General features: G+C 39.6%; 2 protein-coding genes and 2 long non-coding RNA genes across 13 annotated transcripts in view; 2 read left to right on the top strand and 2 right to left on the bottom strand.

Annotated features, from left to right (window-relative positions):
* The first annotated feature begins 763 nt into the window (after positions 1–763).
* LOC111253833 (uncharacterized) lies at positions 764–11911 on the top strand. Of its 5 annotated transcripts, none has more exons than XM_022813910.2 (11): positions 764–1263; positions 1389–1686; positions 2752–2911; positions 3451–3581; positions 3739–4063; positions 4714–4797; positions 6805–6956; positions 7078–7257; positions 7748–7919; positions 8684–8883; positions 9532–11911. In XM_022813910.2, exons 3-11 carry the CDS (start codon positions 2779–2781, stop codon positions 10123–10125), a joined length of 1971 nt encoding a protein of 656 aa, XP_022669645.1. In that variant the 5' UTR covers positions 764–1263; positions 1389–1686; positions 2752–2778; the 3' UTR covers positions 10126–11911. The 5 variants fall into 5 exon arrangements, with proteins under 5 accessions (XP_022669645.1, XP_022669644.1, XP_022669642.1 ...); XM_022813907.2 differs by having other exon boundaries at positions 768–1263; positions 1464–1686; positions 3431–3581; XM_022813905.2 differs by having other exon boundaries at positions 768–1263; positions 3431–3581.
* A 1585-nt stretch (positions 11912–13496) lies between these two features.
* LOC111254051 (uncharacterized) lies at positions 13497–16581 on the bottom strand. The gene is made up of 3 exons (XR_002674909.2): positions 16392–16581; positions 15949–16066; positions 13497–15112 (listed from the first exon to the last, which is right to left on the bottom strand). It is a non-coding gene; the product is annotated as an uncharacterized LOC111254051 (long non-coding RNA).
* Positions 16582–16793: 212 nt separating this feature from the next.
* The window catches only part of LOC111253847 (galactosylceramide sulfotransferase-like), a 56005-nt gene continuing 45887 nt past the window's right edge, over positions 16794–26911 (top strand). For 3 of the 6 annotated variants that reach the window (XM_086975977.1, XM_086975978.1, XM_086975952.1), the window contains exon 1: positions 16794–17883. The gene's annotated coding sequence lies outside the window, so the exon portion shown is untranslated. Of the gene's footprint in view, positions 18406–26911 lie in introns of all 6 variants that reach the window. The other 3 variants (XM_086975975.1, XM_086975976.1, XM_086975968.1) reach the window with 2 other exon arrangements.
* Positions 26294–26911, bottom strand: part of LOC147754197 (uncharacterized) — a 3384-nt gene continuing 2766 nt past the window's right edge. The window contains exon 2 of the long non-coding RNA XR_015317879.1: positions 26294–26725. This is a non-coding gene — a long non-coding RNA (uncharacterized LOC147754197). The remainder of the gene's footprint in view (positions 26726–26911) is intronic.

The raw sequence follows: 26911 nt of genomic DNA, 5'->3' as shown, positions 1-26911 counted from the left end.
CAAAACATTCCCTTCGTTTGCAAGCCAATAAATTGCCGACTGTCATGTTGTTTGAAAAAAACCACCTTAATTATCGAGTGATGCTTATACTGCCATCCTGTAAACTAACTCAATTTGCCGGCCCCCATGTAGCAAGTATAATTTCGAAATTTCCCTACGCCTATACATTGTGCAGATAATGACGTGCGTTCCATCTATTCATCTGATTAACTTCATTGTTTTGCATCATGCGCATCAAATGAGACTTTCATATAAAGCGGTGCTACGGCCAATATATGATTTTGTATATAAAATAACTTATGCTAGTTATGCTCTTTACACACGGGGACTTAGAAAAATAAGAGACATTTTCATATTTCTACCGCCGACCACTATGCCTCTACTTGCATTATTATGCAATATTTTTTCTCGTTCACCAATAAAAATATCAGCTCGCCAGTATAGCGACACCCACAAAGGCATAGCATTTACTTTGGTGCCATAGTTATTCGTAGAACGAGGAGAAGGTGTTATTTCAACTAGTTATATTTTACTGTAATAAGAAGCGACACGGCAAAATCTGCTTTTAATTTCATACGTAAATTTGACGGAAGAGAATTGCTGTTGATTCTCTCCTGGTACGAGCGTGTTCAAAAGTTCGCGCTAACTTTCCCGCCAAGCTATTTTTCCGCCATGTTTACGAATCAAAACGACGAGCAGACGATATTGTGATTGGGCTGATTTTCTCTCTCGGTTAGGTCTGTCAGCCGTTATTTTTAATATTATCACCAAACGTCGCTAGGTTGAACAGCAGTGCTCTAGCTGCTGCTATGAACAACAAAAATAATCAGAATCATCGTCGTTGTGTTTCTGCTGCTGGTGCTGCCGTCGCCGCCGCCGCCGCCGTCGAAAACAAGAGTAAAAAATCATTCTCTCCGTTGGCCGTCGCTGTGTTATGGCAATGGCCCTATGGCTGTTGTGTATATGTGTCTATATGTGATGATAGTAGTGGTGGTTCGTGTGTGAGCTGTGATTTTTGGTGATTTGTGATTTGTAACTGATCATCGGCGGGCGGGGATTTTGGGGGGGTGTAAAGGCGCTATCAAATCTTCGTATCAGCTACTGTCGTTGTTACACCTTCACATCCGTACGGTACTTCAAACCGATTCATATTGCCGAAGAGGAAATTCAACGTAATGTCCTCGTCAGTCGTGGACGAGTCCGCCGTGGGCGACCCACAAGAGGTGGTCGCTGCAAGGGGCCATGAAGAGGACGTCGATCAAGGTTTGTTGTTATTAGACAACCGAACCGACTGTTCATCATTATGATTATTAAATACCCCTACGGTCTTGCAATTATCGTGTACTACGATTGATTCGCTTGTAATGGCCGCTGCTAAACCAGCGCAGACTTTATTTTATTTCAATGCCGATCGCTCGTGGGCAATCGCTCGCTCGTTCTGGCGCTCGTTTCTCGTCCATAAGGTGGAGATCATCATGATGCTGGGCGCAATGGGATCATTCATCAGGAATCAGTCATCGTTGGCAACAGACCGATTAAGGGACTGAGTGGCTGGCTAGTCGAGCGCTTAGCAACGGTCGCCGAACGCATGATGCCAGCCGTGCTCCATTCGTGTGCTGTACTGATCTAAATGTTATACAGGCGGTGCAGTTAATAGCATGTGCACACACGCACTTGCACTCTTAGGTCTGCATGACATATACACAAAGAGACACGCCGATACGTAGTATCGAGCGCGATAATCAAACACCATGTGACGATGCGATTAGCGTACATTATTATCTCACACCCATAATGAAATTATCTCCATAGTATATAATGTGCATGTGTATGCAGATTGTATGCGTATATTATTAGCAGAACACATGAGTAAATAACTTGGCAAAAGACTAATTACTACCAATTTTAATAGAAGATTAAAAAGTCAAATGAACGTGTCTTAAACTATAATCTTAAGCGAGGTGTTTATAAGAAATAGAAGTAGATTATTTTTAAAATTTTGCGTCTTGGGTTAATATACATTTTTGTTAAGCAAATCGGATTTTAGAGGGTGACCATGATAAAACTTTAACGTTATGAGAATTGAATGCCATAATGTTCTAATAGATATATTACTACTACGTGTGTACTGGTGAACTGGTATTCTTATGCTAAACATTGTTCATACATATTCGATTTACACCATTTTGCTTTTGAAGGGGTACGTCCATTTTAAAATTATTCGTATTTTTCTCGCCATATCTATTAGAAATTGACAGGCTATATAATAGGCCGACTGCAGGTCGTCTCCCGTTTGTAAAAAATACCATAGGTTATATTTCAGTGGAATAGTGAAAAAGGGGCAGCTACTGTTGCTAGTACGATAATAGTAAGCACGGCATATAATACATAGCATGTATGGTTAAATAAAAACGTAATTATATTAGTCGGAAGAACACGACATTACTTTGGGTATTTATTTCCGCCAAAAGAAAAATCCAGTTTATTTTGCGAAAGCTAAAGACTTTGAATAGGTATACCGTGTGTCTGTACATAGCAATTTAAATTTCACGAATCGGCGATGTAACGATCATTGAACGATTAACTGATACTCGGGTTTAACTACATTTCAAGAGATAGACTTGTCACAGGTAAAAATAGAACGTATCGTTTTCGCGGTGCTTTTTCTTTCTAGTCTCGGAAGGTCGCGCTACATAATAATAAATTTTATAGGTTAAATAACGTTTATGTTACCTTTGATTGATTTTTTAGAAGTTGTACCAGAGATGGTAGCTTTCAATGCCGAGGAAGTGGCCGAAGTTGAAGGATTTGAAGAATGGACAGGTCAGCAGCAGGAGGACGAAACAGCTGGAGCTGTCGTTTCGCATGACGATCATCAGCAGCACCAACAACATCATCACATCATTGAAGGGTATTAATTGTAAAATACAGAAGATCCGATTTCCTAATCCAATCAAACGCTAGGTGTATTTTAGTAGGGAGGTGTAGGTTAGTAACAAAGTTCAGCTCCAGTCCAGTCCTTCCAATAATAAAGGACTACTATAAGCATAATACATGTAAATTTACTTCGACACAACGCGGCCGTTGCCGGTTATGCTCATGCTGACCACAGTGGTTGGTTAAAATAATGATGTCATAACTATCATTAACTATTTCAACTTAAGGTCACTCAGGATGTGTTTGATGGTAACTTGACTGCTTTGAAATGAAGTTACTTCAGATCGTGCAGCTGTTTTGCTTTGCGCAAGTTTTCTTTGTAACGACTCCGGTGACGAGAAATTAAGTTACCTATAAATAGAGTTCAAATGAGTAGACTGCTTTGATGCGCAAATTTTACTATCGAGCATTAATTATCACGTACACGTATTTTTCTATCTGCTAATAGTTAATTGCGATTAGTTAATTCTTGTTCATCTCACTTTACCTTCAGGGCTGTTATGTTGTCGACAGGAAGTCAAGTGGTGTTAGTGGACGCTGAGACGGTTGATGGCCGAGTTTTGACACGGTCAGTTCCCTCAACTGGCGACCCTTCGGCCCAACCTACTACGGCTCACACGTTCTGCTGCACTCTGTGTAATACGGTTTGTACCATTTCAATTATTAACTTGGCTTGTGTGGTCCCATATTGCTTAGCTCCTCACACAACTATTTATAACTAAATTCGTCTTATTAACGTAAAAAGAATTAGGCAGTTCCCTTGTTAAACACATGAACGTACATTTTTGTATTGCGATCCAGGTGTTTCCATCAAAGGCAGGCCTTGTGGCGCATCAGCGCCGAGAGCATCCGAACGCCGTGGTCACTTCTTCAACTTCACCTGTCGCATCACCTTCGGCGACCATGGCATCTGGGGCGGGAGCGGCAACTAGCTCTGGGAGTGCATCCACGGAAGCAGCGCGTCGTTCACATATCTGTTCCATGTGCAACAAAGGTTTTACGACATCTTCAAATCTTCACCAGCATAGACGGCTCCATTTTAATGAACGGCCGTTCCAGTGTAACCAATGCAATAAGGGTTTTGCTACATCCACTAATCTCAAGCAACACTATCGTACACACACCGGTAAGTAGGCGATGACTCTGCCTCCATCTAACTGTGCAGGAAAACTGTTTAATCGCTTTTGATTACACCTTTTGTCGCATATAAATTTGTTGATATTGCTGGCCATTTTAATGCAGGATAGGGAATCCTACGATCTCGGTAGTAATATAGTTAGTATTATTTTCTTCATAAATTTTATGTATCTCACAAACGGGGTTAAAAATGTACCACTAATGTTTCATCAGGATTGGGATCAAGGGCACCATTTGTGCAATGCCCACATCAGCTAACAATTCGTATAGCACTTCTTTACATTCAGCAACTGAAGAATTCGGATTTTACGACTGAAATAATAGAGTATCTAATTCGGATTTCACGACTAAAATAGCAGAGTATTTAATGCCATTGAAAACGTAATAAACTTACTGTTTATTATCATTTACTGAGTTAATGTTACCGTGCACTAAAAATATCTTTGCGGGAGCTGGAAAAGCACAAAAGAGTGGTAGACATGCAAGCGTACCTGCCTTCGACTGCTAAAGTGTTTCATAAAAATGACAAAAAGGCTTCTATCGACCCAATCTTTTCGAACCTTTATCCTTCTTCAAGCTGAAAATAATCTCTCCAAATGAAAAAGAGTCCTATTCACGACAGAGATTATCTTTCTTCAGGTGATCGACCGTATCCATGTATGTATTGTCCGAAGCGGTTTGCAACGAACTCAAATCTTCGACAACACATCCGGACACATACCGGTGAGCGACCACACGTCTGCGTCTACCCGGGCTGCGGGCGGGGTTTCAACGATGCAACGAAATTAGCCAATCACCAACGAACGCACACTGGCGAAAGGCCCTTCATTTGTCCCATTTGTGGAAACGATTTTGTCACACGAAACAATCTCAAATCACACACGCGCAGCCATTACGACCCGAAACACAGTGTTCAAAGGCAAAAAGAGCAAAAACGCCACGCTCCGCATGAAATCAGTCTTCGCCAAAGAACGAGACATGGCTCTGGCCGAGTAGAAGTGAACAATAAAGAAGCAGCCTACCATGTCGGAGTGCAATCCAGTGCTGCAAGCGCAGAACAGAGCGCCCAATGCCCTGACGAAGGTCCTAGCTGTAGTACCATTTACGGTGGTGGCAATTCGGGCAGGGAAAATACCCAAAAGGAAACAGCTGAAACTAGTCAGAAGGACTTACGAGACGACAGAGTAGTGGAATGTGTTGACGATGAAGTCGGAACCGAAAGGCCAATTAGTACAGAGAAATATACAGCAATAGAAACTTCGGAAGTTGAAACAGGGGTTAAAACAGCAGAAAGAAAACGGAAAAGCGGGCCAGCCGTTGTTGTGAGGCTCCGACCGGCAAAGGCTGTCGATTAGACAGCCTTTGCTAGTTTAAGGCATATAAGCTTGCCAATGCCATACAAAGGCTTTATGGCAGCTCATAGAGTAATAGACAAGGTGCAATAGGAACCACGAAAGTTATAACCTTGTGACAAATGTGAATCATTATTGCCTCCGTTATACTTTATCGCACCTTGAGACTAACACTGGTGTGGAGAAACGGAAGTTTTGTAAGCAAGAATCGAAAGAATTTTAATGAATGGACTATCTACAATTGTTCAAAAGTAGCTCACTATTTTGTAAAGCTCTTTTTTGTTGTCTTGATCATTGCTTCTCTGAAATATTGTATGGTTCCGTCAAAGTCTCTTTTAAATCCGAAGCTTTTTTTTCAATGTAAATTAGCCCAGTAACTATGAACTAGGCGTTTACACTTCTTTTAGTAGAAGCAACTGGCGCTTACTATAGAATGCGATCAACGATTAACACGATGTATAGACAAAGTGCATTTTCGAGGCTGACTTTCCTTCTATGTAAAGTTATTGATGACAGGCATTTTCTACCCTGTGTCAACGGATCTATTATGAAGTACAGTGAATAATTGAAGCAGTTAAGTACAAAAATAGGGTTACATTTTTGCGGATTGTTAAGCAGAGAAGGTAACCATGTAGTAAATATTGCGTTGATAAGAATGGAGTGTGTTGACTATTATCTGGGCGGTTGGGCGAGCAGAGATCTCAGTGATGGCCACAATATGGAGGTTTATACAACAAAGTATGAAAGTGTATTCTTACGAAACAAAACGTTAAATTAAGGGCTCTGTCTTTACTCTATAATGATAAAGTCTCGGTATAAAAGGGACAGGTTGTACACTAGCTAAATAAAGTATCTATTATGTTTGAAAGCTTAAAATCATTTTGTGGTCATCATTGAATTTCCGCCTGGACAGAACAGAAGATATTATGGTTATAGAGTTTGTCTTTTTAGATTGATTTGAACTATATTTTATAAAAGTTCAAATATATCCAATCTGCGTATAAATTTTTAGTCCCTAGTTAATCTGGTACGGGTAGTCAACACGAAAGTGGTTTGTTCGCTTATTTAGGCGTAGACGGTGCTGTCATTTCTAAGGATCTCTAAGATTAGGCTGAAATATGAATTGTTTTAATCCTTTTATAAAACAGCATCCATACAACAGCGATAGGCACGTAAGTGATAAATGTGCCTGTTATAATAAGTACTTTTCTATCCCATCAATTTTATTTGTAGTGAACAGCAGTCTAAATTGGCGCTTAATTAATATAAGTACCAAAATTGATGTTCACTTAATTTATCCGATAACTGCTAAATCAACGTATCATTTTTACTTTACTGACCTCCGCTATGCGGTGATTTTCGTTTATCACGTTTGCAGCGGAAATAATTGCAGAATCGGCAATAAATGCCCAGGTTCGAAATCAGCCCGATGGCACAGAAACATGGGAAGTGGATGGCGCATCGGCGGTTAGCCTTTCACTGATACCTGCCATTTGCTTGCAGCAATACGTTTGCAATATATGTAATAAGGTATCTCCTATACACTAAATGTATACAAAAAATATGCAGGTCAGAAGAATATTGAATATATGTTAATTTCGTTACTAGATTAGTATATTTTTTGTTTAAATTTTTGTACTCTATCCTTTAGGTCTACTCAAACTCGTCAAATCTTGCGCAGCACAAACGCACCATTCACCCAAAAGACTACGTACGTCGCTATTTATGTACGTTTTGCAACAAAACGTTCTCACTAATTACCAATCTTCGAAGACATCAGAAAAGGACCTGTCCAAACGTCAAGCACGAGCCAGGCACCGAGCCACCCGAGGTATAAATTTAACTCATCTTCGAGTATCCTTTCTTACTCTCGTTTTTACACTATGCTCGCAAAATCTTTCCTTTATTTAGACTTACTCATAGATAACAACTAGAAACGTTATGTAGAGAAGTACATTATTTCTACAAGACGTTTGTGATATTTTTTGTACCTTAATATTCATTCTTATTTTATTACAAACGCACGCTCTAAGTCGGGAAAATGACTTGTAGTCTAACTGTTGAATTAATTTCGATGTGATATATGGCTAACATTATAGGATGCTAACTGTTGCTAGTAATAAAATGATCCCAATTTGCTTTTACTTTTAAGGAAGCTCAAATATTATTTTATATTAATATTTAGCTTGACTTGACATGCTTCGTTCCATTTATAGTTTTTAGAGCATATTGCCTTTAAAATGATGGGTCTTACTTGGGCTGCGTTCATATGTACAGTATCAATATTTATAAAACCAACTTTGTTTAAACAATGGTTACAGTCGTGGCCATGTGAGGAGTGTGGGAAAGTCTGCTCGACGAAAGGGAATTTGAAGAGTCACAAGGTCACCCATCTTGGAATTAAGCTCTTCGAGTGTTTCATCTGTGAAAAAAGATTTACCACTAACTCTAACCTTAAACAACATCTCATTGTTCATGATGGAAAATATAACGGTCAGTACTAAGGTGTCAAAAATATAATGGATGCTTTTGTATATTACTTGACTTTATTTTGTGCCTGATTTAATTTACTAATTATCAATATATCAGCTCCCTCTCTTTGCTCTGCTAGCCTGTAGTTGTAGTTTTGTTTGGATCGTAAAACAATATTGATAAGTTCAGACTATCTTTATTTTTTTAATAATTTTTATAAATTTACCTGTTTACAAAAGCTGCTTTAAAATAAAGTGCTGTGTGTTCGCGAAGTCAAAAATGCCATTAATAATCAAAATGTTTGTTACATTCCTATTAAATTTCTGTGAAAATGAAAAATTAGGAGCCCAAACTCCAAGTAAAACTTTGTGATTCTAATAGAAAATTTGGAGACAGCCTCGTGAACAATATAGCAGAAAAAAGATAAATCACATTTAATAATGGACAAAAAAAAATGGGAAAGTTAAGCAATAAACAAAAATGGTTACTTTTTTAAAAACTCACCAGAAAAATCGAGATCGTATTTATCTAACAATTTTAAGGAATTCGGAAGACCTCCATATAACACCAATGGTGCTCTTGAACAATAAAAAGACTGAGCAGGAATAAGTCTTTAACCTGTATAGGTAAAACGCGCCGATTGTGATTCAGTTGTTTTGAGCCAGTAATTATTGTCTCAGTCTTACTGTACAACACTCATTTCATTTAAAGAAAGTACAACCCTGCTTTATTATCTACAGTAATGGCACTGTATTAAACGATAGTCACTATTGTGGACATTCCAGGCCATCAAACTAAACGTAAACGTGGCGCTACGTCTGCGACTATGGCGAACCCTCCCGGGGAGCCGCGACTACAGCGCCGTACAGAGTCGACTGTTTCATCGAATCCGTCATTTACACCTGCGAATTCTGTTTCTGGGTCTACGATGACGACAGTTACACACAATAGCGAAACCAATACAGCGATCAGGCACTTACAAGAGGTGAGCCTAATCTACTGCACTATAGATGCTCATTCAGTGTTATAACATCACTGTTACCTCTATTACGCTTGATTACTAAACTTAGACACGTAAGACGGCCTAGATTCGAAACTAACCATAAGCGTACTTCGTTGCATTGCGGAACCCAACTACCTGAAGCAACACTTAACGACAGGGCTGGATGTAAAGTCCAAAAGGTTTACTACATTCCTATGAAATTGCACAGATAATTAAACGCTTCCCATTAGGCAAAAATATTTCTACTGAAATTTGACGCTCATCTTTGCACCAATGGAGCCTGTCTTCGAATTTAATTGAGTCAAATTATAATGTTAAGACTGAATTAATTGCAAAAAAATTTGTTTCAATCTATCATTCATTAGTATATTTTTTACTCAAATGGGCCAGTTAGGTACGCTTAAATTAGAGCATATTTTCCAGTTTGCAAAGTAAATATTCCTAAGGATTTAGCTTCATGATTAAAAAAAGAACAAATTATTAGGAAAACTTCTATATAGGTGAGTGTTAGTTTTTACTATCACTTTTTTTCGCTCATTCATAGGAATTACGACAAAGCTTCAGCCGATAATGTTAAATAAGCTACGCAGTGCGTTCTAATCTATGTATCGGCTTCTACTTCGTATTTAGGTAGAGGCGGAATCCTTCGTCGCTGGAGTCACAACTGAGGACCACATTGTCGTCATTACTGAGCAGGATCCGGATCACAACGAAACGGATTCGGCTTCAGCACTTAATAATGTCGTTGCTTCAACCACGGATGTGGATAGAATAAATCCTATTGGATTAGTAACAGAACAACAGTTTCAAGAACAGCAGCAGAAGCAGGTTTATATCACCCCACCACTGGCTAACGGTTCTGTTGCCGCTACCGTTTCTGCACGAAATGCAACAGCTGTTTCAGGGGCTGATAGGGGCATTGCCATTTCAACAGCTGTAACGTATGCACCGACGGTGACGCGGCTCACAAAGCGGCCAGTCATTATTAAGCTCGACGTCGATCGAGGTACGAAGCCAGTGTCCGTTATCCCTGCTACCACTGCTACTATAACTAACACTAGCTTAATTCAACAAGGCGATGACGAAGATGATGACGACCATAGTGCTGAGGGGCTGACTCGAGCTCCTTCAATACGTCAACCTGTGCTCCTGCTTCCGCCCCCACCAAAGGGATCACCCGTTACCGCTGGCGCCCCCCACTGCCGGTCCCATTGGCGCCAATAGCTTTAAAGACGGATATAGGGCGTCAATTGTAATATAACCTTATTCAGAGTGCTCTGCTTTGCTCCTTTTAGAAATATTTTGAAATGTTCTTTGTACATACCTCAGAATTCGCAGAGGCATTACTCTATGACGCTCGAGAAGAGCAGCGTCGAACCGATTTCTATCGCGTTGGTGTCTATTGCTATCTATACGTTGGAGTCCATCGTGTCAGTGGCACAATGTCTACTTATAGATGCGATCGTTTTAGACTGTGCTTTCGCAAATTGCCGTTGATTACCTAAATTAAATTTGACTCAGCTTTGCTCATCCGGCAGAGCAGTAGGTGGATGGCAGTACTACGCAGATTAGATAGATTCTGGGAAGATTAGATTTAAGTGGAGATAGTTCATTAATTGTTGCATTGCATAGGATTCTATCCAATCAACTGTGGCCATTTCGGTTCCATTCTGTAACGCTTTGTTGACATACAGTTCGCAGCAATTCATGCTAGAGATACAGTGCGGCAGCTTTTCCAGGCGTTATTCGGTGAAACAACATTGCGCATTGATTCAGACCTCATGAAGGGAATAAAACAAGTTGTACTTTGGCTATTTCAACATAAAAGCATTCTGAACATGTTCGCATTTCACATGATTTAGATCGCCGTTGGGGTAATTGCGTTTAGGAAGGAAAGAAACTATGGCTGTACAACTGTATTGTTTAATGTCTATTCAATTTTCAGTATTTCTTCAATTGTGAGGGGGAGCTTGTAATTAATTGTAAAATGAAGAGCGTCATTTTTTAAAGCAACCACAATGTCGCTAATGATAGAGTGATGCCTCTGTCTTGACTGGTTTGCAAATGCCGTTAATCAATACATTCGGAATGAATGGTCCGATCTTATACTGAGTATCTATAGATTGTCACATGGTTTCTATCAGGCAACGGAGTTGTTGGAGTGCTGTGTTGTGTAATATATCTTATGTGAGACGAACAAATTATTACACTACTATATAATCTAATAATCAACATCTAATCCATGTAATGAGGTTAACTTGTTCATGTGACGACCTAGCGTTTATTATAATTTTACTTCCATCCACTTCTATTGGCCACTGCTTAAAACAAAATGTTGTCACTGGATTTTCATTGATGAAAACAGACCAGTCCTTACTAACCATCAGGCCCTGCACAACTTTTGAGGTAAAGCAAGATTTTTTATTAAAAATAAGGCAGGTATTTCGCTTCGGATAAATTACGCTTTCTCTCCACGGGCTCATCCAAAATCGTCATTACACTACTGTATATAGTGCTCAGAAACGGGTCAAGTATAACTGACGAAATATGTACATCTTACTGTACAACAGTGTCTTTCCAAATATACGCCGTTGATTTATTGGAAGTCCATTGAGAATTTTAGTAGGGGAACCAATCTAGGTTATATTTATACTAAACATACTGGGAACAAGGAGTATTTAACTTCAAAAATTGCATAGCACTTATACAAGATGGATGTTAAGAGTAGTGAAAAAGTGTGAAATGATCGGTTGCTTATAATAATCTATTGTTAGTATTCGAAGCTTGAAAGTGGACACGTCACCCTGTTATGAGCCGGCTTCTGTGAGTAATGCCAAATGCTGCATGACAGCTTATGAAACTGATAGAAACGACCGCGAACCCAGGTCAGTCTCGAAAACAGAACATGCTACCAAAACAGGTTTTAGCTGTTAATTGATATAGCAATGTAAAAACGAATTTTAAGTTTGAGGAATACTTACAAATAAAACCAGTGTACCTGTTTCATAGATCAGTAAGAATTTTTATTTACTAATACACTGAAGTTGTCCTTAGTATGCCGATATAATTCATTTTAATTTCGATTGACTTCGCACCACACTGATAATAGAAGTCGGTGCAGTAGAGAGAAGTATTCATTTTGAATCATCTTTCTCGTCTACCTCTAATTCCCGTGCTGATTATTACAATGAAATTCTTGCTGTATAGTCTCTAGTAAATATTAGAGAAAACAAATTTCATATTTAAATTCTTCAATAATCACACACACACACACTTTTATAGGCCTCATGATTAGCAATTGTTGCATACCATTTAAAGAAACTTCCAACATGGGGGTGGCTAAGAAGGATGGAAACAGTTAGAAACCTTCAATAGACTTTTATTTAAACACACAAGTCCAATGTTTGTATTGGTCGCAAAAAGGAAGACTCACATGTTTTATGCGTCATATCTCGCGTATATAAAGGGCACCAATACCAATTACGGAACAAATCTAGCACCTTAATACCTGACTACCTTTTTTTTTCTTCTCTATTCTCTTACGTCTCATCCTTTCTAGTTGTTCTTTTGTTTTCATAATATCGTCAAAGAAAGCCGTAACTTTGGCCCAGTTCGTCCTGTCTTTTGTTATCATATCCACCATCTCCCTAGTACTGCCCTTTGTTGCTACTTCTCTGTGTACCTGCTTGTCTCTGACCGCTTTAAGTGCCTTGCAGTGAAGAAGAGTATGTTCTACTCCGTCCTTCATGCCCGACACGCAGAGCACACAAATGTCCACTTGCGTTTTGCCGATCTTTGTCATATATGTCTGGAACTGTCCATGACCCGACAAGACTTGGCAGGAATGATATGTTAGCTCTCCATGACTGCCGCGAATCCATTTCCTGACATCTGGTATTAGATGTCGGGTCCAACTGCCCGAATACCTGACTACCTGATACAGCTGTGTAGAATTAAACATCTTCTCCTGCACTCAATAATGAGTTATCGTTTGCATCTACGCGCCGACCATCCGAACCAAAACCTCAAATGCATTTTTTGAGGCAAAAAAAGCCTCCAGAATACAGCGATGTATCTGGAAAAGAGATGAAAAGCTTTTTCATAGAGTACTTTAAACTGGAGAAAATACTTTTCTCATTAGAGGTATACCAAGTCTCTCATTAGAGGTTGGACATTTGTGAAGTACGTAAGTATATAATAGTGGCTTAGGTTTTCGAACCCTACATAGTAGGTAGAAAAACTAATTATGCTTGTCTTCTGTCATATAGTGGAACATCGCGTATTTTGTGAGGAAATATCGGCATTTTCCTATTGCTTGTTTAAGTTGTGTCTCAAGCGGCCTTATGTTCACATAATATTTTTAAAGGACAAATTAAATTTAACTTTGAGATAGCAGAATCATCACGAGCGCCTAAGAAATCACAATGGTGTTGAAACTACGAGATCATTAACAAAGGTGAATAGAATTCTTGTTATTATAAGACATCACCCTAACTAGAAAATAATATTGGAGTATCTGAGTTAGTGAAGCATAAATAATCGAACCGAGCTAACAGAATATCTAACACAACGTGAAAAAAAACGACTATGACAGGTTGACGAGATAACACAGCAACAGAACACAATGACCTGGATGTATTAAATAGGTAATTAGAACTCCATATCGAGAGAAATATATCATGACAACAAGTTAACACCAGTCGGCTAAGGAAAACAAGGCGACGGGGTGATTGAACAACTGGAGCATGTTTGGGTTCAAAATTCGGCTTCGAACTATGCGGGTTTCAATTCGACCTATTGATTTCAATCTATTTTCAGTCTAGACCTATTGAAATAGGACAGCGTTAAACGGCATTTGGTGTGTATCTAGTTTTGTGGAAACGAGCTCCGAGAACTGGATGACAAAGGATGATGTCACCATGCCACTTGCAGGTAAGCACTCATAGTTTTTTTATGCTAACTATAAAATTAATGTCCTGCACAAGCGTTTCGAACATTGACTCCTAGTTTCCTAAACCTCACTACATTTGAAGCTTTGCAGCTGCGTAAATTGAAATGTTAGCTTTATGCATTTTTTCTAGCTTCTGCGAAACAGATTCCAGTAGGAACATCAAACGCCGCTTTTTCTTGCATACTTTGTCTTCTGGCACCTAGCCATAATAACAATATGCATTGTTTAACAACATAATTTTGTGACTGCTGCAAGCCTTTGACGAGTTCTCTGTAGTCGATTCATCCTGAAAAGGCTAGCTTCGGCTTAGGTTATGTAGGCCTGCTAATCTTAGCGACACATTGTGGTCTAGATGCGAATCCGGGTATAGCTAGATTTCGTTTCATGCAGGGATCTACCTATCTGATGGTGATGAGAGGCAAAATGATAAATTCGAAATATAGAGGTTTCGTAGGTTGACTTGTTTTAAACCAACCAGACTGATCAGCTTATACTTCCTACATACAGTTATACTTCCTAGTTCAGGCTTTCTCCTTTAACCATTTGGACACACAGGTTCCTTGCGCTCTCTTTGAGACACTAACGTGCACGTCGGAAGCTATCATAGTTAGACAGACCCATTACATGCCTAGACATTAACTAAACCCAAATCAATAATGTATTTTCTAGGATATTTCAAAATTTACGTAACTTTCGCATATCTGGTTTACTTGTAACAAAATTTGTTGTGCATCGATAGGATAAGGATGACCACTCTGACTTAACTGGTTCACATTTGGGGAATCTGCCATGTGACGGTGCTATATTTTGTCGTATTTCTAAACACACTTCCTACAAAAAAAGCGACCTCCTCTCAAAGGAATTTTATTACAACGAAATTTGCTTAATCCTGAATAAAATACGCAGAATTGATTGGTGCATACTATAGCATATTTTGCTAAAAGTACGGCACGAATTTAAACCTGATTTTAGCCCTGACATCTCCTATCGAAAATACACGATTAATTTGCACTAATTTTTTAAAGCTAACCTATCTGAAAAACCTACTCCGGACTTTCAAAATAGAGGAGAACCTATGCTACAGACAGGTTCTCCAAAAAGAATCTGAAATAAGTCATGCAAACTCCTGGTTTGCTTGTGTCAAGCTGTGATGCCGCCGGTTGTCCAACATTTTGTAATCTTGATTCATGCCGCGACTCCAATAGCGTCGGTGGATTGAGATACTGGAAATATTATCATAACACCGGTATGGACTCCTTCCTGGAAGAAAAGCAGAATCGGAAATTAATTATGAACAATCGCATGCAAAAAAAAATGGGGCCAACGTCCTATTTGGTTAAATTCGGCATATGTAAGCAGTACACTTCTTACTGAATAAAATGTACTCCACTTACAAATCTAAAAATTCAATTCGATATTGTACCTTTGTAACCAATACTCCTCAATTATTGCCTATTCGATACATTTATTCAATATACTAGCGTGAAATATAAGAAATTACCATTTATTTCAAATGGTTACCCGTGTACCTCTTTATAACTTCTAATAACGTATTTATGTAGATGACGCGTAATTGTCAAAATATCTTATCAGATACGCTCTTTTAGCTTTTCCGTTTCCAAGACTTAGTCCGTTGACTTTGTTTTTTTAAAAATCCTTACAGGAAATGAGACATCATTTGGTGCACTATTTGTAAATTTGTCTATTAAACGCTAAGCTTTTCATGAAGTAAAGTCAGCATTCCTAGTCACAATTGCAGCTGATGCTTTCTTATTGAAATTACATATTGTCTGAGTCAAACTCAACCAGTTTTGGCCACAGACATTCTTTTAACGTATCTCTGCAATGAGAAGTACTAGAAGTTAAACAAAAAACATAAGTCCAATAATATGGCCTGCCCAGAGTTCGCACAGGACTTTTAGCTTTATAAAGCGATTAATCGTCAATGGCATTAGAGTTTCGGTATGTCCGTCATCGGCAGCCTGCTTTGCTCACAACTTCACTCAGATAGGAGTGCACCTCGCATGAGAACATGGCTCACGTTATGATATTGCAATAACGTTGCAGCTGCCTTGCGGTCTATGCAGCAAACGTACCTGAGTTCGCGCGCTTTGTCACCTTGAACTCGTCGATCGATTGAACCGTATAAGACCGAACGTCAAGATCTTCGTGTAGGGCGTGCGGGGTAGTATCGTGCCAGAGTATGAACGGTTGCTATAGTTGAAAAATGAAGCTGTTAGGTTCTCATTTAGCATTTAGGTGTGAACTTCGCACACTAAATGCACACTCGGTCGCGCGCACAAGATGGCGCAAAAAAGTTTCAGAAAGCAAAGAAACACATTTGGTGAGCCCAATTCTCCAATTCAAGTTGGCGACGGTGTTTTCCGTGATTCTTGCAAATAACCGTTTCTCCGCATCGGCAACTTTGACTTAGCGCAAACAGTTGGGTCGAGCTGGTACGTCGGAAATAGACGATCGTATCGTATCAGCTTCTATATTATATATGTTGAGTTAAGCAAGTCAGTTAAATTTCCCTTACCATGACAAAGTCGCGCACAACGCATCGGCCAACAACGGCTCTAAACGCAAAGAACTGAATTTGTCAACTGGTATAGTGCTATCTTCTCTATATGAATCGATAATTTGTTCAAGATGCAAATAGAGTAGGGTATAGTTTTCGTAGCTACGTTCGTTTCAAACGTTGCATGATATTCATTTGATTCAGTCGATAGAGTGTGATATGGGGAAAGGATGAGTGTGAGCCATCCTCGGTTGTCCCTTTCCCTGCCGGGCCCCTCTCCCAGTGCTTCAGTGCGCGCGCGCGCACGGCGATGACGACGAGGCCAAGAGCTTGCTTGCAGACTGACTGTATTGTTTGCTCGGCTCCTCTCTCACCAAGATTAGAGAGGAGGGAGTGCGCTCTAGCGGCTGCTAGTTCCGCTGCTGCTACTGTAGCACAGATTGGTAGTGATTGTGATGGTCGTCGTCGTCGTTATGCGCTTCAAGAGCTACGCGTCCTATACGGGCTCCAAGAGGATCGTCGTCTACTAGCGACGACCGCGAGAGGACACTCCATGAGAGGAGTGTGGGACAGGAGTGCCGCTATTACAACTGCCGTCAGTATAGACTTGATTAGTAGGGAAACGACCGGCAAAATAGCCAGGCGATCGGGCGAGAGCAAACCTTCCTTTTCATAAAGGTGGTTGGTAGCTGGGCAGGCGGCACAGGCCGACTGACTGCTGCTCGGGCTCTCAGCCTACGGCAGCCGAACTGGATGTACGGTTTTCGGACCGGCGGACACGGGGTTTCAGCTCGTATGGCCTGAGCACACACTGAAGCTGGCGGCGGCAACAGATGTCATAGTCGCTAAGTAAAGAAGCTAAAATTCAAGGCAACGCTGTCGGAACCAAGTCGCTGTTGCTCGAATACTTCTCCTATAGTACCTCGATAGGCAGACAGGCGAGCCAGCTCGGGGGTAGCAAGCAGAAATGGAAATAGCGACGAGTTGAAACTGAGGCGAGTGTGAGGGAGTGCGAGTGAGTGAATCTGTCAGCATGAAGTAAGCAGAGTGGCTGTGTCCTTTTTGGAATAGAAGAATGGAAAAAGGAAAAATAGACAAAAAACAGGCAAAGGAACATTGGCACTTTTTTGTAATTCCTCGCACTGCTACTGCTGCTGCTCGCCTTACGTCGGTTCCGTCTGATCATCACCTAGTTCACCATTCCTGGATCTCTTAATGCAATAGTGGCAAATACAAATTGAGGACGGTACGACTGCAATCACTTCATTTCCCAACCGGTATATTCGTAATTCGGCAACGCCTTACACGTCGCTTCTAGCGCCTTTCATTGCACAGTGTTTCCAAAGTGTCAAATAACTACAATTGTGTATACATAAGGAGCCGGTATCCGGCTTTATAATAAATCTACTGAGTTGTACAGAACTATAAATACCGCCGGACTTTCGTCTGCCAACGTCATTACCATCCTGTTTCATCGTAATTATCAGTGATAGCTGATACAGTGCGGCATGTAAGTTATCTTTTCTCCTCAGATCCATCTCCAGATAGTATTTGCTGGTTGAAATATACTTCAATAATGAAAAAATGAAAATGCGCGACTAAGCAAATCGGGGTGACGACCAAATAGACAATTCTAGATATTATTATCATTATTTTCCTATGGATTTCATCTTTTCTGGATGGAGGAGGACAACGTGTCCCTCGATAATTCTTGTGTGAAGACTGTGCCTCGCTTAACGGATCCACTGTGACGGAAGCTCGGGTAATAAAACCCGGTTTAAGGAAGGCCAGTCAATATGAGGAGGGCCAACTCTTAGTTAGTCTATTTGTGTGCCTCGCAGAAGCTTTCGATCCCGGCCATAGGCACGCGTATACACGCAGTACACGGCTTTACGCTCGCCATCATCGGTGCTTCTGTATCAGCTCTGCATCCTCCTTAATGACCAGTGGGCGGACCGCACATTCTCTGAGTACTATAGATGAATTTCCTATTTGCCCTAGAAATGCTTGATAAGTGATTGCAATTACAACGGTAAGGAATACATATGGCCTTAATGTTTGAACTTGTTAGTTAACCAAAATGTATTTCGAACGGCTAACGAGAACTATCTTTGGCGCTAACTAAACAGACTTCCTCAACAGACTCATAGAACCCCCACGATTCGGGCTGTCGACAACAAATAAATTAGACGCTTGAAAATATGCAAATATGAAGTGTACATAGAGAGATAAGCACATTAGCCTTATAAGACTTCATTCTCGTATACCCATATTATTGTACAGTTATGCAAGCCGTGCAAGGAACAGTCGAACTTAATAAAGGTATAAATTGTAGCGGTTATCTATGGATGGTTTGGCTGAATGATGAATAATTAACAACATTAAGAAGTATTTCCTGTTAATGTGACAGCTTTGGCATAGTCAGTATCTCCTTGTTAGATATACACTCACTAATATCAAAGACAACAGTTAATGTCTATCAGATTTGTTTATGTTTGCTTTAAAATCGTAATAGCCAAGATCACTACCAGTATACAGACAAGCGGTCTTCAGTATCTTCTTACGAGTTGTCCAGAGCGAAGGATTTTTACGTCGCCATTCTACCAAGCTCAAGTAAATCAAATAGTGTGGAACAGTTACATACATTTTTAACCAACTCTGTGTACGGTACGAGTATATTGGCGAGTGTCCGAAACATCTAGTTTATTTTTTCGCTTCATTGTTGGTACTATAACTCTTAGAAATCAATGCATTATTGCTATTCTGGATGAGAGTGGCACAAGCGAAATGCACATTACGAGTGCCTGACGCGACACTTTAAAACTTTAAAGCGAAGAAGGTAAATATTAAGTTTTTCAAAGTAAAATTGACGTGAACCAATCGCCCTTGTGGTGAATGATAAGTCGAACTAGTGGAACTTAACATCTCCTTCGCTGACTAAGCTACTGGTGAGTTACTCTGTCAGAGGTTTACAATGAAAATTTGTGGAGCAACTTTTTCAAAATATTACGTACCCCAACTGCAGTAGTCCTATTCAGATGTCGTATACTCTCCACCTACTCCTCTAGAAGCATCGACTAAGTATAAGTTCATTAAGTACAACTTAGTAATATATCGAGCGTGGGCAAAAACGTCAATTTAGCTTCGATCGGAAGTGCTTGTCCGTCGTTTGTACAAGTATAAGAGTGAAATAGGAGAACTCCACGTGGCGGATCTGACCCATCCATAAAGGGTCAGTTTTTTTTTTGGTGTTAGCGCTTCAGACCATTACTTTTATTCTTGTGGATGCTTATCCTAGCGATTTTCGTATAAAACTATATAACATGCGGATTCACATACAAATCTTACTAAGTAGTCATGCTAACCTAACTGCTAAGTCCGCCAGTTATAGACCAAAATCAACCGGGCTTGCTACTTCTCAAACTAACACTGGGCCGGGCTATGCCATTAACTTCTACAGACTAATCTGTGGCCTCGAAAAATAAGTTGAGAATGAATTCCCTTAATAATTGTATCGCGACTTTTAAATCCGATGGTTCATCTTGAAGGGGGGGTTAGCGGAATAGAAAGATGAATAGTGCTGCTTATTGGTAGCATTCTGAAAGACAGATGTGTTTGACAAGGAAAAATTACTGAGAAACAACTGAGAACAGTTTTTACGTTAAAAGACTCGGTTGCGGTCCGCCCAAGAAGACTGATTTTGGAATACAATCAGCTGATATTGAATTGTTCTTAAGCATACAGTTGTGATATCATCGGTCATCCATTTTCAATCTCTGTAGCCGTATAGACAAGTGAACGCCACTTGAACTTAGTGGCAGGACTGTTTATGCGGGATACACATTTCTATTTACTTTATTTATTTCTTTACCATTTTTTGGGTGCTCTACGTGTAGTAGAAAACGGGCATAACATGGCTTGACTCAGTTGATAGAAGGCTGACTAAGTTTTGAAGTTGCTAGAAGATTTGCGGTAAAGCTTTTAGTCTAGCGATTTATAGAGGTCATAAATTATTACTTAGAATCATTAATTGATTGCATGGCCGTGTTGAGGGAAAAGCTTGTTTACTTATAGTTGTTATTGCAATGAAGCTCATGCAATGGGCAGCCAGTTCAACAATGAAATGATTTAAAGCATTTGAACTAGGGACTTATCGGAGATTTGAATAATCCGCGATGCCAACTTACATCTACATGAGCGTCCATGATGTTGTGGCAACAATAGACAGACCTTTAATAATATTGGCCCTGCTTTTACAAAAAGAAAAAAAAGATTACATTTAAAAAAATTGCGTTTATTTGTACGTAGCCTGGACTGCGTCTGCTTGGAAGTTGACAAGTTTAGTTAAAAACGTTAAGCTTAGGTCGTTTCTACATACATATATAGATATCACGCCAAGTTAACCCATCTTATTTTGTACGTCCCTTAGGGCTATTTGTAGATACTAGCTTACGTAATATGGACTAAAATCTAATTTCATTCGATTTCCTTTGATATTTCGTTTAAGCTTATCTAAAACATTGCTTCAGAAACTCTAGAAAAAAACTCGGCTAATAGAGCTACGATTGCGAGTTTCATAATGTAATAAAATTGTAACGTACATTGGCTCCAACCACGCACGTTTTTAATATGAAATCCTTTTAGCCTCGTTGAAGAATCTGCACGTTCCTTTGCAAGGGCTAAGACTACTTCGTACCGGTCACCCGAAATTCCTTGTAAGACGTGGGGCATAATTAGGCCTGATTAGAAAACTAAGTTATGTTTACGCTAGTAAAACATTATACTGCTAAACCTCAACTAAAAGTTGAACTTAACATAATTATAAGTCTGCGTGGTTTCCTTCCATGGCCCCCACAGCATACAAAAAACAGTGTTTATTCAATATGTAGTAGTTAAAGATCCGACTAGCTATTACTGGCGTGAAAGCATGTCGCAAATAATTATAGGCTGAACTACTGACTAAACGAATATACAATTGACGGCCACATACTGGTACATCAGCTCTCGCCACACGGGCAAAGACAAAACGGAATAAAGATAGGGCAAACTTTTCCATAGGCGTGCCGAGCCTGGCATTGCTTACAACAGAATACAACCGGGCATAACGAAAAATTGAGATTAAAGTTTTGCATCTAAAGAAATAACAGCGCTTAAATCGAATTTTCAAATTGAAAGCTAGAAAAAAATCGTACGCTAGGGGCAATCGGTAACTATCGGAATGAGAGTTAAAAAACTCATAGCAATCGTATAATTTAACGCTTTCTACCTAAATAGATGTAGTTAATATATTTTCATAAAAGCCACAAACTTAAGGGCTAAACTTGTAGGAGGCCAAGGACTGTTTTTTCTTTAAATATGGATCGTAAAACAATAGCACAGTCGGAAATTTTACCATTGGACGTACCATAGAACGGCGAAAGTCTTCAGTAAGGATTCAGTTCCATCTAACCCTTCAGTGAATTGACCAAATATACATGCATAGCACTACAACGCCTTTATCTTGTCGATGCTAAAGCTCTTGTAAAATTGCTCGACCTAAACGATATTAGCCCAAAATGAGATAGTACTCGGATGTTGACCAAGTCTAATGACCCTGTAAAAGAGCTTGGTGATATCGAGATTTTCAAAAAAAGGTTGATGTCTTTATAGTTAGAGTTATGCTTCAGTCCCTCCGTTAAGGGCCAGCCGTTGAGGAAGGTAACTATTATTAAGAACAAACTTATTTCTCAACAACAGAGGCTTAGTTAACGGTTATTTGTCAGCTCTATATACTTACACCAGAGCTAATTCGTTATCCCTCGTGCAACCTTTGATCTCCAAACTTCTGCTAGTGGTGCGCTGGAAGGTAATTTCCTATGATTACGTTACAGAGATGATTTATTAATTAATTAATATATGTATACGGACAATTTTTATATCGACAAGCTGGATTTTTATTATCTTTGATAAGTAGGCTTGGTTCAAGAAAACTTGCAGTTGATGCTTTTCATTGCCAGTGATTGCATGGGCCGAGGTGCGACGATCTCCGATATCCGACACTGTTATGTATAAGAAAAAAGTTGACGTGAATTCAAGACTCTGTCTGTGCCTTCAAGGCCGTGTCGCCAAGCGAAGCCTGAATTAAATTTTGCAACTGTTAAATTTTTGCAGGGCAACAAATGCAAATAGGAATTTGTGGGGAATAAAGTTCGGAAACTCAATTAAATCAAAATTTCAACTTTCAATAATTCAATTTAATGCCAGCTAATAATTTCGCAGATGCATAGGGATGCGCCACGAGAATTATTCCGAATATAATATGAATTAGGTGTTGTTTAGTTTCAGGATAGGCGGCAGGTCATTTACGTACTATAGGCTAGCTATAAGCTATGACTTATATTTTTGTTGATAGTAAACACACCTCAATATAACATACGATAGCTATAGATTACACTGTTGTCGCCTAATAATGTCTGTAACGCGGTTCAAACGAAACTATTCCTTGTGCTAACGTAAATTATTATATAAAGTTATACAGTGTCAGTAGTTCCTTTAAAATGTGAAATTTGCTTATTCAAAGTGGTATGCATTCTGTTGATGTTTTGACTTAATTGAAGCTACGTTCAAATATACTGTTGTTGATTTATGCCAGATAAAAACCTTAAAATTGAGCTAACTTGCAAAATTTTTAAAGGTCCATTTCGTAAACCTCTCAGTTTGCTATGGAGCCAGTTGATGTCAGCGGATCCTAACGGCGGGTACCCTCACATGTCGTCATAACACAGCCACCGAGCGGTGTACCTAAACGCCGGAAACGGTAACAAATGGTTAAATGCTTAATGATTTCTTTCCACGTTGGTTTCTCCGTATCTCTGATAGTCCAATGCTTGTGTTACGCTCTATATAAGCGTGCATCTGTGCGTCACACTATTCATTGCCATCGGTTTCTCTCTTTTCTACATAAGCGCTCGCGTTCCTCGTTCTGTCGTCGTTTCCTCCTCGGAAGATTGTATTGATTGATTCGAACAGGGGACTCTATCTACCAACAAAGCAATTCGGGAAACCAAACGGCTAGTCAAACCTCGGGTCCTGATAGCTGAGGGCTAATGATGATAATGAAATGGCAGAAGGCCAAGTACACAAGAGATACAGTACCAAATATATACCGGCGCTCGTACGCATACGCAAACGTACAAACGGAATGAGTATTATTCAGCAGCACTTTTTAGGGGACACTGGTCGATTTTATATTAGTTGCTTTAGAGAGAGGGGTAGCGTGAATTGTGGGATGCCGTTGCAATAATAAAAGAATGCTAACAGACAGGGGGATGTAATGAGGTTCCTCTGGAGGCCTAGCAACTGTCAGGGACGCGCAAATATTGAGCATCCTTCACGAATCGTTTTGCCAACTGGCTCGATTCGCGCACATTGACGTTGCGTTGGTGTTGTTCATTCCGATAATTTCATAAAAATGATACGTATTCTGACGTAGTGTGTATCGTCTTTGTTAGATTCTTCATTTTTCCTGACACTTCATTCGCCAATGAAATAGGCTATAGTAGATGAATATACTTGAGAATGGATTAGTAAATTACTAGCGAAACGAACGAGAAATCCGGTATTTGATGATCTTCAAGCATATATTTGGAGCTCAAAACATTACACACCTTCATTGCGTTACTTGCCATGGTGATTCGTATGACCCGTTAACTGGTTTTCTAAGATATGACGGCAATAGCAGTAGTCTCATGGAAATTGTACTTGTTATGTACAACTTAACTTAATTTTTGGTAAACATATTTAATAACTGCCAATTGATCAGTTAAGGTAATTTAGAAAGAGTGTGATTGTTGATTGCATTCATCTTTGCATAGCCATTCAAATCGAAGCGTTCAACTAAAAAACGGAAAACTATGATTACAACTAGAGATTTAAGTGGGACCTTTGGAGTGTGTACTACTAGTAGCGCCAATGCATACGGCATAGTGTGTACGAAGTTTTCTCGAGAATCCGCAGAGGCTAGCATAGCTCATACAGGACTCCAGGACAATGGAGAAAAAGGAAAGACAAATCTTGCCTGCAGGAAACCATATAAGGCTAGGGCCAATCGTCAAGGCGCCCGGACAACTCTGTTGGAACCATTTCCAGACAGTAGAGAATAACAAAAAACGAACAGAAGAAGGCTTTCGGTTCAACCTGCGGACCAAGTAAGATCAGCGCCATCTCGATATTCGTGGGTGGCCTGAAAAAAGGACAACCTGGTGCGCGTGTGTATCTGTTAAACGTTTAGTCGAAAAGAAACAGTAGTTTTAGACATGACTTAAGCGCGAACTTATGCTTGCGTGCGTACATACGTCTTAATACTCCGAAACGGTTTCATTTTTATCTATTATAATAATCTGAACTTTGTTCACATATATATATATATAGAAGTATAGAAAGGAGATGGAGTAAGCATATCATATAAAAACGATCGAACTGGTCATGGTGAATAACAACTATAGTGATAAAAAAATCGTGTTGTAATGCAAGCGATAATAAATTCAGGTGTAGGTCACACATATACACACAATATCGACTATATACATATTATGACCATTGTCTATTGCGTTTGTTGGGAACATCACGTCAGAGTATTGTCCAGCCTGTTAAATTGGTAAAGTCCGCTTTTAAAATGAATAGGATCTCATATCTCACTCTGTAATACAATTCGTCCTAAGTTTTGAACCCTATTCATTCTAGGAGCTCTGTAAATCTGGAGTCGTATGGAAATCTGCAAACAGTGTACAATGATTAAGGTACAAGGCTTTAATTTCATGTTAATTCTAGTATAAAGGTACACATAGTACGGCTGCACGGCGTGCATGCGTTGGGGCGAACTTTAGCACGAAGTATTTCTGCGTACGTTAATTGTCAAAAGTACTAGTGCTGGCTATTATGCGTAACACATAACCCGTTATGAATGATGAACGTCGCGAAAGGTACAACAGTGCATTTCCTATTTTTCCAAGATAGCAATACGTAATATGGGCTTATGGAAGTCGTTTTGTAGATGCCAATCAATAGCCGAATGATCTGCTGTGTTTTGATGTGATCCATAAAAGATTGGATTGGTGTGGTAGAATCGATAGGATCCGTAATCTTACAGTTTGGAGGTCCTTTATGAAAGTTGACTTCTGTTAATTACTAATGTAATTAAAGCCTTTGCACCCTTGGCCTAGCTTTTGTTTGACCTTCACATAATTGTGTTAGTCTCATTTATTTTCCAATCACAAATTAAAATGTTAGACATGAGTTTGTAAGATGACTACGCTTCGATGTAAACAAACAGTGGAAACAGGACAAAGTTGCGAGGTAGCCACATTGATTCTGGGTTCGTATAGTACCTTGTCATTTCTGGCGGAGAGGAACAATTTGTTGTCGCGTGCTCGCTTACATCGGGTTTTATATCGATGGATGTTCTCCGATATCTACTCGAGCTTTGCTCAGTAAAGATAGGGCTCTATGGAAGTCTACTCGAGTGGCAGGGGTAATTTGCCACCAATCATTACTAAATGCAGCAGCATCGGTAGCAGTGGCATCCTTAACTTAAATATTTTTCCGCAACGTGACGTCCTTTTCGAATTTATATTATGATACACGTAAGTTGAACAATCTTGTGCTCTGTTTCGGAATGCTTGACAAAGGCATTAAACCGTTTCATTGTTTACTGTTGTTGTTGTTCGTGCGCGTAACTGTGTTGCTCACGGCTTCTTACAAGACGTTGAGAATTTATACCGTTGTTTCGTATCCGCGCCTCCTTCAAAACAAATACACTACCATCTATAGTTATCTGGATGTGTTCACTTACCATTTTCTGCACTCTAAAGCAAAGCATTATAACGGGCATTGTTCATGACAGCTCTTTATGGTTACAGCCTGCTACATGGTACGACACGCACTTTGAAATTTGTTAATTAAAGTTAGTTTTATTAGCTAACTTCCTCTCCAACAACATCATTTTAAAATTTACCAACGACTCGTAGGGACCCAAAAACTATCATTGATAGTCAACTTTCTTACATATAGAACATACTTATGCATAATAAAATATCGACCAATATATACATATATATGTCCTGGTCTTCCCTTATCGTCGCTGTGAGCATAAAAACTTGCTGGTCTCGGCGCAAGTTTTTAACTTGTATAGTTGCGATCTGTTACTGCTGTTCTTTCGTGACTTCTCTATCGTTGAACCTACGTAGTTCCATAAGCGCGTTCATGCACCGTTCCGATGCATAGCTGTCTGTCCCCACCCATCTGGCCGTTTACTTCGCGTAACATTTTTTCCGTTATCTCTTTCCTGCGGTTGCTGATCGCTGGAATCCTCATTACTAAAAAGAAATAGAGATTTAATAACTACTCGAGCAAATGGTAACTCGTCGACTCGCGTTAGATGGCTAGCTTTCCACTCTTTTTCCATGCTGTAGTGCCTGATCAACTCCGCCCTATTTTTATGTACCGTCCTATACGTGCATCTCTCCTCTCTCTCTCTCTCTCTCTCTCTCTCTCTCTCTATA

This window comes from Varroa destructor, unplaced genomic scaffold, assembly GCF_002443255.2.
Source record: "Varroa destructor unplaced genomic scaffold, Vdes_3.0 BEIS01000007.1, whole genome shotgun sequence".
Classification (NCBI taxonomy): Eukaryota; Metazoa; Arthropoda; class Arachnida; order Mesostigmata; family Varroidae; genus Varroa; species Varroa destructor.
The sequence above is the reverse complement of the archived record's forward strand: the minus strand, read 5'-3'. Positions and strand labels throughout refer to the sequence as shown.

Coding starts and splice junctions, on each gene's coding strand:
- LOC111253833 (XM_022813904.2), top strand. CDS start 1,176: ATGTCCTCGTCAGTCGTGGACGAGTCCGCCGTGGGCGACCCACAAGAG. Junction 7,920..8,683: donor TCATGATGGAAAATATAACG/GTCAGTACTAAG, acceptor TGGACATTCCAG/GCCATCAAACTAAACGTAAA. Junction 8,884..9,531: donor CGATCAGGCACTTACAAGAG/GTGAGCCTAATC, acceptor CTTCGTATTTAG/GTAGAGGCGGAATCCTTCGT.